General features: G+C 36.2%; 1 protein-coding gene across 3 annotated transcripts; it reads right to left on the minus strand.

The window, feature by feature from the left end:
- Nucleotides 1-150: 150 nt before the first annotated feature.
- LOC7485640 (uncharacterized) lies at nt 151-13348 on the minus strand. Of its 3 annotated transcripts, none has more exons than XM_002307757.4 (39): nt 13134-13344; nt 12713-12789; nt 12526-12625; nt 12317-12424; nt 12115-12231; nt 11642-11792; nt 10943-11190; nt 10583-10762; nt 10370-10446; nt 10177-10294; nt 9684-9767; nt 9011-9106; nt 8730-8831; nt 8403-8471; nt 8167-8262; nt 7976-8083; nt 7352-7465; nt 7112-7195; nt 6808-6936; nt 5929-6127; nt 5685-5828; nt 5499-5542; nt 5270-5353; nt 5108-5176; nt 4930-5006; nt 4786-4855; nt 4513-4662; nt 3992-4057; nt 3688-3832; nt 3465-3529; nt 3306-3371; nt 2950-3043; nt 2429-2465; nt 2228-2285; nt 2009-2119; nt 1625-1692; nt 958-1024; nt 807-875; nt 151-496 (listed from the first exon to the last, which is right to left on the minus strand). In XM_002307757.4, exons 1-39 carry the CDS (start codon nt 13203-13205, stop codon nt 410-412), a joined length of 3900 nt encoding a protein of 1299 aa, XP_002307793.3. In that variant the 5' UTR covers nt 13206-13344; the 3' UTR covers nt 151-409. The 3 variants fall into 3 exon arrangements, with proteins under 3 accessions (XP_002307793.3, XP_024457171.2, XP_024457170.2); XM_024601402.2 differs by lacking the exon at nt 151-496 and adding an exon at nt 503-706 and having other exon boundaries at nt 13134-13348; XM_024601403.2 differs by lacking the exon at nt 2009-2119 and having other exon boundaries at nt 13134-13346.
- Between the last annotated feature and the right edge of the window lie 239 nt (nt 13349-13587).

Genomic DNA, 13587 nt, shown 5'->3' on the forward strand with positions numbered 1-13587 from the left:
TGACAAAGAAAGGCCAACTGTAAACCATTGAAAGAGTATACTTCTTGACCCATCCACTAGCCGACGGTAAAATAATGATTATGACAACATTCTAGGAATTCACTAATAGAAAGAAAGGCAAAGATCAAAAGATAACGGGACAGGTCAAAGGAAATGAAGCACAATCGATTGGAATCAACAGCCAAGTGTGCATCAAAAGAAAATAGACAAATCTGTAAACTTGCAGCCCAACCATTTTCTTCCTGGAAAAACACTCTGTACTTTACATATTTCAGGACCCATTTTGAGCGTTTTTGCTTCACTAACTATATATTAAACTTTAGTATCTCGAAGAAAAGAAAAGAAGAAGAAGAGCATATTGGTTAACCTACAAAAAGAACTATGATACAGCATTACAGCTTACAGCTTCTCAGGGCCTCAAGGAAACTGATAGCCGGTCTTCTTGCTTCTCGACAAGTTTACATCTTGAAGGTGGACCGAACATGCTCAGAACAACCTGCAAACAGTTGATCCAGGGGAAGATAGCGTTCTCTTATCTGTTCTATAAGAATGCGAGATGAAAATTTACAAACCCTTCCTAAGGCAAAATAGAAAACCTCAGATTTCCCCGAAGTTTGGTTCCTAAAAGATGAGACAACTTTTTATTGATTGATGTGTTTGTCCAACTTCGATCTAGGTGTATGAACATGCTACATTTTTCTTGTCACTGAAATATACCCACCAACATCTATTTTATGATTGATCCAGAAAAGAAGCTAGATGGTAACAATGAAGTGAAGAGGGATTTGGAAACTCAACAAGCTTACCGGTAAGAACACCAGCCCATGCAAGAAACCAAGAAGAACCAGTGCGAGGTACATTTGGAAGTAGTAGACCTGCAGAACACGAGAGGGAGATGTTAAACAAACTGGGAAATATTGGCTCTTGTGATGGGAATTTGAATGGAGGGACACTAACCACAAAAACTTCCGTCCTTGAGAAGCAAAGAACAATCACGCCAACTAGCTTTGTTAACGTGATGCCACTGCAAAATTACATGGCAGAGACCATTTTTCAATAAGATGGTTGTGATTAATACAGAACTCCACGTTGAAATAAAAGTAGGTGATTTGAGCTAAGAATCATGTTTGCAATGATCTATGCATTAATGGGGTGTGAAAGACATTATAATTTTTCCCTTTCTTGCCTTTCTATTTTTAAAATTTACTTCTTTTATGGTGTATCTCTTGGAAAAAGGGAGACTGCATCAAACTTCTTTAAATAACATGTGAGTGGCGCATGTTATGTGATCTTCCCACAATATAATAAAATTATCATAAATCAAGCCGCCTTGATTTTTTAATTTTATTTTTATCTTCCGATGATCTTTGGGTGATTTTTTAGGAAAACACGTGACTTGCAAGTGATATTTAATGATTAAGATGGACAGAATCTAACAGAAGGGGAAGTGCCAATCAAAAGACCCTATAATTTGTGGGTTGAAATCAGAAAATAATAATTCAAGAGGTGTCAATCAAATCGGCCTATAGTTGCATTATCGCTAATTTGTAAGTATCAACAGAGTGGGCAGCACGGAGGTCTCAGCAATCTAGTTCATAATATGAGCCAGAGGGAAAAGAGGAACCTGAAGACAGAAGCTCCCATTGTACCCAAAGCATCCCTTACGCGCTGGTCTCTATCACCACAACTCACCTGTTTAAGAACATGAAGCCAAAGAAAAGGTGTGACAGTGCATCAAGAAAACCTTAGAGCCGAAAGCATGAAGTTTCCACATTCGGGAGGGAAACAAATTCCCTTGTTGCGTTATTAATTAACTACTAGTGAATTAAATATTCTGATGCGATATGTAATGGGTTCTAAATCACATGTTAACTACCAAGCCAAAATAACCAGATGCAGATTCCATCTATTTTTCTTTTAACTGAATGAAATGAAAGAATGAATTTGAAGTTCCATTGAAGGAAAGTAGACAATATACAAATAAAATGGAGAATGATGTGATGCTAACCGAGAAAGCATGTGTTATATGCACACAAAACTCAACACCAATGCCCACTGACATGACAAGGTTGACAACAGAGACTGCATTCAGTTGAATATTCAGAATTGCCATCACACCCTGTGGAGTTTCATCTTGTAAGCAGAGAGATTATACTTGGGCAGAACAAGTTAATTATTGCAAATAAAATGAAAAATACATAGATAATGATAAAGGAAGCAGAGTTACCATCAGATCCACGACTATCATTGCCAACACCAGCAAAATGATCGCAGAATTCCATAAACTACATTTTAAAGAAAGTTAGGAAACAAAATAATCACGAAGTCATTCTCCAATACAGCAGTTCATTTGGAAAGAAGAACCGAACACTGAAGCCAGTATGTTTTTGTCAATGAAAAGGTGAATATGGGTAAATAGAACACTGACCTGCAAGTGATGACCAAGCAAACAACAAATACAGCTCCTGGTACATCACCAAATAAATTGAGGCTTTATAGAAGAGAAAATGACTAACAGTTATACTAAACCAAATAATTCATTTGGATTTGTTAAAAACCAAATAACAATAAAGGTTTAAGGTACAAATATGCATCAGTAAATGTTTTACTCAGACAGCCCACACACTGCTTTTTTGTTTCAGATCTCCGGGTCATTATCATCAAACCACTGTGTGATACATTTAATGATTAAAGATATAGGCACAGGTAGTACAAAATCAACAAAACAATCTTTTAAAGGCTTGAAATTTTGTTGAATACAAGTATAGAAGAATAATAAACAAATGCCTAGCTCCTCAGCAAAAAAAAAAAAAAGTAATTTGTGAAATAAAGAGAAGACAGGTTATCTTCAAGAATGCAAGAAAGTGAGGTAAAAACCCCAAGCATGCAATCCATGAACTCCTCACAAAAAAGAACATGCCAGTTTAAGGATTTCTAAAGATTACTAACCAATAGCTATGGCAAGGTTGATCAATGCGGTCCTCCATATATCAAGGTATTGTTCAAAAAACATATAAAATACAGAGTATGGGAAGATCTCCATCTGCACCAGAAAACAAATATCATTTAAGAGACAGCCTTACTAGCATACAGCCAACTATGAGACAAGTCTTCTGCAAAAAATAAATTCATAAAAAACCAGTCCTTCAATGAGCACAGAGCTAGTATCATACAAAAGAAGCAACAAAAGTTGACCCTCCTATCATAGGGGAAAAACAAGATTAAAAAATCCGACAAGGATAATTTATTTTAAAAAATATAGCATCGGTCAGACCATGTGGTATTCACTTTCTCTGATTTTTTACCTTCAAAGAATCAGAAACCCTCGAACTGAACTCTCGAGCAGCCCTCATTGAATTGACGTAGTCAATCTAGAATGAGATGCAGAAAATGTTAAGGTCTTTACACAGGAACAAGATACATATCACATTGAGCAAAATTTACCATTAGAAATCACTTCCTACCTGCTTGTTAAGAGGTGTGTGATATGTGCGGAAGGATGATGCTTGAATAACACCATTCTCGTAGCCTGAAAAGGAGAGAGGGGGGTGAGGAATTTATACCCATTCAAATAAGAAGCAACCATATGGCATGCAGACGAACTATTTTAATGCATGCATTTGTGTTTGCAACTTTCCCTAAATTTACTGAACTGGATTGAAAGAACAAATTTCCAACTCAGCAAACCTTGCAGATCTATACTGCTAGTGTAAGCACCATGGCCACCTTTGGCACAATCAGCAGAGGGCAAAGCATTGAAGAACAATGGGAGTTTCTCTTTGAATTGTGATGTAGATGGACGATCATTATTCAGATCGGAGTGACGGAAGCACTGAAAAATTCCAAGAGTTATTAGTAGTTGATCCTGCTATAAATGAGAAATGATAGATGCTACTGCCTTGATAATTGACAGTCAAGCACAAATCATTTCAAAGGTAAATGGGCAGAAAATTGTTTAATAAAATTTCAAGAAGAACAGAATGTGGATTACCGTAGTACAATCTTTGCACACCCCACCAAGACCACATGAGCCTGTATCAGATGAACAACAAGGAAACTGGGCGACACAGGAAAAAAGAATCAGCTTCAGCATTATTCAGTGGTATGTAATGAGAATAAATAATGACACCAATGAGAAGCAATAAGAAGAAGAGCAGAAAATGAAAAGGTACATTTTCATCGCAAAATTCCCATAATTACCATGGTCACACCACACAATCATCTGCAATAATCAGCAACATGGGCTTGCAATTGGCCTTATATTGAACACTGGTGGTGCCATTACCATTTGATTTTAAGCCATTACATATAAAAAATATTACACAGTGAAAGTAGATATCTGAGATTAAATTCATATCTTATGTCTTTCCACAACAAAATCCAAAATAGAATTTAATGACCATATGAACTGCATAGGAAGTGGCAGCCATGTGACCATCATAATAGGCAAAAATATGCTCAAATTTTCATGCCAGAATTAAAGCCAGCTTCTGTGAAAGATTATAAAACAACCTGATCATCAGGGGGGCAATAACTCCCATTTGTGAACTTCCTACAGCATCCAAAAGCTTCTGGAGATATCCATACAAGAAAATCATCAAGCCATGAAGCAGCTGGCATAGCTATATAGGTAGATTCTGGTGTTAATGATGCTCTTGCAATCTACAGCAGCATGAAGACAAAAGATTCTTGTCAGAGGAAATACAACCATTCCAACAATTAATGCCCGTAAGGCGTAAATATCAGAGTGATGTTCATTAGATAAGAAAAGGAATAAAGATTCACCTCATTTAAAAGAGATTTTGAACCGCATTGGCTGATGGAGCACAACTGATTTGTATGACTTGATTCTGAGCTGTGGGTGCAGTATCATCACTTCAAAGATCAAAGCAAGGAAAGGGAAATTATGCAAAAAAGCAATGGAATTACCTATAATTGTAGTTCTTAACTACAAAATATAGCGGTGGGCCAATTCTGAGATACTCTGAAACATTATTAAAATAACCCTGCATGAATCAAACTATCACATGTTTAACTCGCCAGACAACAATAGAACACCATATCAGATGTATGTAGCAAGTTATAAAGCAGTATCAAGAAACTGAACCTGAAGATATGAGTCCTGAGGAAGAACAATTTGTTGTTCCAAACCAGGTTCAACTCGAGTGGTTAATGCCTACTTGGTCCATAAATATGACAAGTTAAAGTAAGACACCTAAGAGGCACCTAAAGAAATAGGAATATGAGAGAGTAATCTTGAGCATCTCACTATGCAGGCCAATGTGAAAGCAGCAAAGATGGAAATGACTGCTATCTTAACTCCCCAAAGACTGAGTATGGGTGCATGGATCTCCTACAAGACAAGAATGTCAATTTGATTAGTGAATAATGCTCAGCAGCAACACCCATTCTTCAATAAGAAAATTGAGCACCTAATCTTAAACTAGCATTTGAAAAGATGTAACTTCTATGAACATTTCATAAAATCAAGTTGGTACCCTCATATAACGTGCCAGCAATCCAGGTCTTCTCCCACCAATTCCTAATCATTCACATTGCATTTTCAATCAGAAACCATTTTGAGTTTACTATAAGGAATAAAACAACGCAGTTAATGAAACCATGTAGAAAATGAGGTAATGCATCAAATAAATATGACTTGTAAATAACCTCTTAACAAATACCTTTAGGAGTGTCTGCATATGATGATGAAATTTTCATACACGGAATGCAATCGACTCTCTTATCCTCCGCTCGCAAAAAATCAAAAACTATCAAAGCTACAAAAGCTGTAACTTGCAGAAGGAAGTCCAAAAGAACAGCAAGTTCTGCAAAAGAGGCATGACATAAAATGGTGTAATTTTTTTGAAAAGAAAAGTGGAATAAAAATAATAAATGTCTTAAAGAAAAAGGATTAAAATATCCGACCAGCAAACATAGAGAACACACGGCATGCCGGCATAGGAATGAAACTTCCAGCTGCAAATGCTAAAACTTCAGATAGACTAGCAAGTGTGATGGATGGTCCAACTTCGACAAGAGCATTGCTTATTCGTCCTTCTAGTGGCAACTCCAATGGTTGCCGCTTAACAGCATGCACCAATATGCACATGTTATCCACCCCAACCTGATATGACAGAGAAGTTCAGTTAATTATAAGCTACAACACAGCTTTATCCAAAAAAGAAGAAGACAAAATCAGCTTTGAAATTAAAAAAAAAGAGAGAGTAAGAATCCTAGATTAAAGAGAAGGTTATTCAATATAATATCTACCATTCAGAATAGAGATTATTTTGAAATAAAAGATTATAATATTTAGATTTCAGCTACTACGAGTCTCCAGATGAGTGTAATGGTCAGTCATTATGCAAGAAAGGTTATATGCGTGAATGTTTGGAAATTCTCCAAAGAGTTATGCTAAACCTCACAACAAACTTTAAGCAAAAGAGACAAATTGATTTATACAATGAGTGACAAATCATGCCATTGCATGTATGTGTGTCACTTTAGTGTAATCCTCTTCGTGTCATTTATCTTTACTCTTCTAATAACCCTAAACGTTTTGTGCAAACTGCACCTCTTGTTGGCTCAAGTCAAATGCAGCAGTTGAGAATGCAGGTGGGATGGCAACTAGTTCATGCTCTTTTATCTTTGAACCTTTTACTTAGCTAATAAAAAGAGATAGGTAATCAAGATGCACTATAGCTAGTTAGAATTGAAGTAACCCATTAAAATCTCAGGCTCAATGATCAATGCGGCAAAATGATAACACCACATGAAGTCTAAATGTAGAAGAAAGAAACTTACAGCTAATACAAGAAAAGGAATAACTTCCATGATGATTAATGTAGACTTTACTCCAATGGCACTAAAAAATCCTACGGATCCAAGAACAGAGAGCATGACAAGCATAACTCCAGATAGACCAAGCAGCACCTGGAAGTCAACCAATCATATAAACTGAATGAAGGAAAGGGAAAAGTTCAAGAAAATATGAATATTTAATACAGAAAACCTCACATTCACAGAAATACAATAAAATACTATGTGATAGAATATGGGTTCTACACAGGGAGAGGGTAAAGTTCAAGCCATGTAAAAAAGAACATACCTTAGATGAAATGTAAAATGAAGATAAATGAGGTGCGTCACCCAGAGTAAGAGATATGTAGGCAAACATCACAAGATAGCTAATCTGAAATGGAAAAGGCATCAAAAGTTAGCTGCATAAGTAGCATACAACAAATAACTTGTTGTTTGCAAGCCCTGGGCATTTATCATTGCACTAAACAGTACCTTATTTAAAACCTAGAAATGGAAATGTTTTTTCTCTACCAAGAAGAGAGCTCACCAAAATAGTAATGACATCTGCGGTACTTTCCCTTTTTAATTCCTCCTCGATGGAGCTTTCCGATGAAAAAGAAAGGGTGAGATTCTTCGACTGCACCATTGGCAATAATTCGTTCTGTCACATAAAACACATGAGATGATTGAGATAAAATGAAGCAATGAAATGATGATACAGATATATGATATTAAATGGTCTAACTATTCAGGACGATACTTGCCCTTTGCAGCAGATCCAATATTAACAGAATGACACTTACAGTTTGGATCAGATGTCTAATATCATCTCACTTATTTCTGCTATCTGGAGCCCTTTTGTTTTGTTTTTACTGAATTATATCATCTTTCACTCATTTCTGTTTGTGTTTTGGTTCATTACCTTAATGAAATGAAAAGGATCAGATTTGTACTCTTAACAAAAGGATTCTGGCTACTAAGGAGGGTGGTCTATTGCTCAAACAGATCAGATCCTTTAGTGTTATCTTATTTCTCTCTCTTCTTATGTTTGTGTCAACAAATATTAATAACCATGAGACACAATTCGGTAAACATGTTTATAAAAAATGGAGATACATGTATGTTTCCAGGCACCATATACACAATCACTGGACTGAAACAAAGAACAAACCTTCACTAACTGAATAAAAGCCTTCTCCCAAGCAACAGCCTTATCAGTTTCATTCCCTTCTTTATCAATCACATTGTTTACTGGATAAGTTACAATAAATGCGGATGCCTGTCCCAGAGAAGTAGTCAGAGGATTATTATAGACTTCTGATCCAATTGTGTTTTCTATTTACAAGGAAAGGAAACAAATACCTCCGAATAATTATTCCCTGAGAAACCTCCCAAGGAAGTGCTTGGATCAAGGGGAGCTTTGAAGGCACTCCTACAAGTGTCTGCAGAGGTATAATGCTGAAATAACATGGTATCATCATAATAATCAGGCAGAGAATTATTGGAGCTGGGGGAAGGGGTGGAGAGGAAGACATGATTTTTGAGATAATTGTCTTCAAGCTTCCAAGAACATGGAACCTGAGACTAAAAAGATATACCTGGAGACAGTAATTCACATGCTCAACTCCTCCATAATTTTCAAGGTTTTGAGGATCCATTTGGAAGTACTGGGAGGGGAGGAGGGGAATATTAGTGAAGAATCAGAATCAAAATCAAAATAAGTACACCTCTAGGTTCATCTTTCGTTATTGGAAACACATGCAACTGTAACAGTGGCAAGCCTTTAAGGAACCACTATAGTCCTATTAATATTGTTACCACTAACTAAGAATGGAACAAATTCGTTTTCACATATTTTTAAGCATTTCATTGCATACCAAAAAAACAAATAATCAAACAGAAACAAAAAAAAGAAAAAAAGCAACCTGTAGTACACTTTGAGTGGCACAATCTTTGTCCAGTGGCTTCATGCAAATATCAGTCAGAGATACCATTGATCCAGAGTAATTTGCACGGATTCCATCAACCTGTCAAAGCTGAACACTATTAACCTAAGAAATTTCAGATCATCCTTCTCCAATAGGAACATGGAAAAATAATCTAATAGAACAGCAAATGTAAACTCAATTGATGTTCCTGGCGATGCATGCAACAATCTGTTACCCTAAATTTCAAGAAAGTGAGTGATACCAGACAAAACGAATACCTTTTTTTGTATTTCAAAAAGTAATTTGATGTTGTCTTCTGTCACAATACTTGGCAATTTCTGTGCCCCGGCATCTGGAACAGTCGCTAGAATTAGCTGGAAAACATGTCACCAGTAGTTCTTTCCAGAATTAGAAGAGGAATAAAAATCTTGCAACTAACTAATCCAAATCAAGCAAACAAAATGGCATGCGGGTAAATTTTTATCATAAAAAATCAAATATCACAAAGCAATCAGAATACTGCATAGTGGTCTCTGTGCTCGAGCATTAAGAAATAAAAAAGGCAACTATCACATCCTGCGGGTATGACAATACACATGCATGCACATTATCATGATAAATACAGCATTTACTGGTGATAATGACAGATTTAGTCAACCTATTGCAGCCATTTTCATGGCAAAATTTTGTTACGATAAGGAAAGGCATAGCAAGAAACTGATGTTAACTGGTTTGCTGTATACAGGAAAGAAAGGGAGAGGAATTGTTCCACAAGTGATGACAACAAACAGGATCCAAGCCTTTGTGAGGCCTTGAAACTTATTTTCAGTCTCTAGAACCAGCATCTAGAAGAGTATATGTGCGAACATCAAAATAAAAGCACAGAAGGAAACTAGACTGGAAGCAAAAAATAAATAAGAAAAAAAATAAAATTGTAGAATACTGCAAAACCTGCTCAATTCTGTAGAAAGGGGCTAGGTGAGTGTCAAAAAAACGTTTCTCTTCAGCAACTTTACTCCCGGGCCCTACCCATAGCTGAAATAGTGCAAGTATTAGCAGTTAACTGGCATATGGAGAAAAGTAGCGCTAATAAGAGTATAATAATGAATACTAGATTAGACGGATTGCCCAGAACTTAAAGCACGGTCAAATGAGCAACAATATATACTTTTATGACTTCTCCAGCCGCACTCCTGAAGTAGAATATTGCCCCCAAATTTGTCACTTCCAAATGCATATTAGTATATCGTATGCATTTCAATAGATTCATTGAAATACACTAATTCTTTCCACAAATACTCGTCAATCTAGTTAATTCTAGCATTTGTTGGACCCAAAAATGTCAGCAGTAAAGACTGTAGAATGGTTAAATAATTAAAACACTCCCTTTCTTTAGGATTTAAACATAAAAGATGAAAGAAGCAATTTGTATGTTAAATTCTACCTTCTCAGGCCGTGTCTCCACCTTGAAACGGATGAGGCCTACACAAAGTAGAAGAATTACAGCCAATGACAAGCTCAACACAAGGATTGGATTTCTAGCAACCCATGTTCCATATCTCCTGAAATAGAAACAAACTAAAAGGGTAAAAAATAATTCAGCTACACTGATAGCGTTAATGGCATAGACAGTGGACCTGTAGAACTTTGACATATATCCTTGCACGATTGAAAGCTGTACCCTGCTTCCAGTTTGTGGAGAATCTTCAACCATCTGGAAATTAGTAGTTAAAAGAATTTAGTGGCAAGGAATTGGCCTATGAATTAAGGAATCGACCTACCGATCAGATTAAGGCAAAAAAAAACCTACAAAATCCACTCAATAAGAATAGCTAGGAAAATGGAGGCACCTGAGCAGGAAGGTTCTCATCCTTCTTCCTGATAACTTCACCACTGTCCTTGATATCCGACAGTGGATTCATTCTAGAAGTCTGGTTCCTTTCTCTTTTTCGATGAAACAAACCCCATCCCAAAAACATGGAAATCAATATAATATAAAGGATTGTTAGAGCAAAGTCGACACATTTGGCCTGCATGAGTTGAGCAATGAACAGTGAAACTGAATTAGAGGAACATATAAATACTTAAAAGTAACAAAATCAAGGCATGTCCAACGGTATTTTTCAGCAAATTACTCTGCGTCCAAACCAAAAAAATTAAATCAATGGAAAAGGATAAATTCAAAAGCTATATACTGGATGATAACTCGCCTTGAGAGATCCAATTCTCACTGCACAAGAACCCCCTTCGTGATGGGGAGGAGGAGCAGTATTGGCACAAACAGGAGATTGAGGGCAATCACCGCAAGAACAGCCCAACGAAATATCACCACATGAATATGTAGAAACATTCATGGGTTTTATTCCAGATGACTCAGGAGCAGTAGGCTTGAATATCATAGCATATGGTGAGCCTGGCACATCAAGTGGGGCTCGTCTACCAATAAATGCATACCACTCTGCCAAAAAAAATCATGGCATAAGCACTATAACTTAAACAAAATCACAGAAAAATCATGCGGAAGCAATAAGTCAAGGAAACCTAAGAAACTACGACTCAAACTTCCTAGGAACACATAATCTTCCAGAATTTCAGTGCTGTCTGTCAATTGTGGTATGGTGAAAATGGAGGACACTCATCCATCAGGAGTTCTTCCTCTTGACAGAAATTCATTCTGAGGTAGCCCCCACTTCTCTGCTTCAACCCCACCTTCCAACAAAGTCTTCAAACCCAAAATCATCATCAACCACAGCCCATGCATATTAAGATCATGGGTACAAATATAAATGTCGTGTTAACTGCTTCAACAACACCCTCGTCATGTGTGAGAGATGGAGAGGCAGGGAGAGAAGAGACCAGATAGATGGGAGCAAGGAACCTAAAGCTGCAGCTTTAAAGTAAAAAATCACCTGTAAAATTTTGAGCACCAGCACCAATAAAATTTAGAGCTCGAGTGTTCATGGTCCCAAACTTTACGTCCTTGCAAGATTCATACAACCCTTCACCAAAAGCATCAGATGCATAAAAATCAATGCCACTCACGGTCAAATTGCCTTTAACCTGAAAAGAGAATAAAAAACCTCAAATAAATTACATTCTTCGACACAAAGAATTTCCAACAAGAATTCTAACAACCATAAGCTCAATCAAAAACACAATATTCAAAGAATAAGCTATAACAATTTCACATTTCCATTTTAAAATTTAGAACATTTTATTATGTGAGGAATAATAGAATTAAAAGGTACGTTATATGAAGATGCATTGATTCATTAACTAATTCATAGAACGGATTCAACACAAAGGAATTTCCCTAGCTCGTGATAATACAAGAACACAAAATATCTCTAGAAACCCAACCATACCACCAGGGGCTACAAACCTTAGCCGTAGTGGTGACATTGATAAACGTGCTCTGATGTGGAGAGCATGTAAGCTCACAGAACAAATTCAAAAAGTTTCTCAAACATGCTGGACAGCCAACCAGAAATGGAATTGCCTGGAAAACATTCATAAATTAATACATACACATACAAACACACATAAATATCGTTACTCTCAAACACCAAACACGAAGGCTATACTTGCTGAACTTGTGACCGTAACGTGTCGAACTGAGCTTCTGAACAACAAACATTGCCAGTAATTGTAGGACACAAGCTTTGGATCTTTTGTGAAAGCAAGTCATCTGGCTGAGAAACAACAAAAAAATAGTATATCCAAAAAAAAAAAAAAAAAGCAAAACGCACCATCCAATTTAATTAAAAAATAAAAACAGAGAAAATCCAGATACCTTCACAGAAGGGGAACCATAAGGGCAGTTCAAAACTTTCCCATCTTCACGTGCTCCACAAATATCATACATTGCACAATATTCCTCTGAGTGTCTCTCCCTGCAAATCATTTCAAAAATAAATAAATCATCAACCTAATAAAATCCAACCCTTTTATTTTAAGCAAAAAAAAAAAAAAAAGCTCACCTAGATACTGCATTCCGTGTCAGAAGCAACCGAGTATCAGACCTCTCCCCGCGGACTATAGATACAACAAATAACACCTGAACATGCACAAAATTCAGTCCTTAAGTGTATAGAAACTGAAGCAAAAAGACAACAAAAAAAGCCTCAACAGAAGTTCGTCATTACATACACACACTATAAGTCGCAGTAAATCGAATGCTTCATTTTCTTTAATTTTGAATAAATCTTAAATTCTACGAGCAAATTATAGTAATTCTAATTTTTCACTGGGAAGAAGAAACGAAAAGAACTGAAGTTTTTTTCTTATTTTTTCATCAAATTTTATCATATATATTTTTTAAAAAAATTCTCGAAATGGACACATCTAAGAGGAAAAGGGGAAAAAAAGTGATGAAAAAAGAAAGGAAAAGAAAAATCTCGCCTGAAAGAAAGAAATCCAAAGCAGAAGAAGCTTCATTGTCTTGCTTGAGAACTCCATTGCAATCAGCGTCATGAACTCCGCCGTTAATTACAGTATCTGTTCATGGAGAGAAAGAGAGGGTGGGGGGGGAGCGTAGTTGCGCTTGTAATTTGTAATGAGAGTCAAAACTGTCGGAATTTATAGTTATTATACGATAGCAGTGGTTCTCAATTCTCTGGAAGCTGGCACTTGCAGCAGCATTCACTGTATTCTATATGTTTTTTATGATTTTGATGTATTAATATTAAGAATAAAATTAAAAAATATATTTTAATGTATTTTTAAATAATAAGTATTTAAAAAAAAAAAACTTTATATCACGTTACCAAATAAACACCAAAGCTTGCGTCTCAAAATAAGTGGAATTAATCCAAGAATTTTTTTAAAAAAACAATTAAATGATGATGATTCCTGG

The sequence above is a fragment of the Populus trichocarpa genome, chromosome 5 (assembly GCF_000002775.5).
Source record: "Populus trichocarpa isolate Nisqually-1 chromosome 5, P.trichocarpa_v4.1, whole genome shotgun sequence".
Taxonomy (NCBI): Eukaryota; Viridiplantae; Streptophyta; class Magnoliopsida; order Malpighiales; family Salicaceae; genus Populus; species Populus trichocarpa.

What these genes read in the sequence shown, in the direction of transcription:
- LOC7485640 (XM_002307757.4), bottom strand. Translation starts at nt 13,205, where the DNA reads ATGACGCTGATTGCAATGGAGTTCTCAAGCAAGACAATGAAGCTTCTT. An exon ending in TGCTGGCACGTTATATGAGG is followed by an intron (nt 5,354 to 5,498) that starts GTACCAACTTGA and finishes CTTGTCTTGTAG; the next exon opens with GAGATCCATGCACCCATACT. An exon ending in ATTGCCCCCCTGATGATCAG is followed by an intron (nt 4,058 to 4,512) that starts GTTGTTTTATAA and finishes TGTGTCGCCCAG; the next exon opens with TTTCCTTGTTGTTCATCTGA.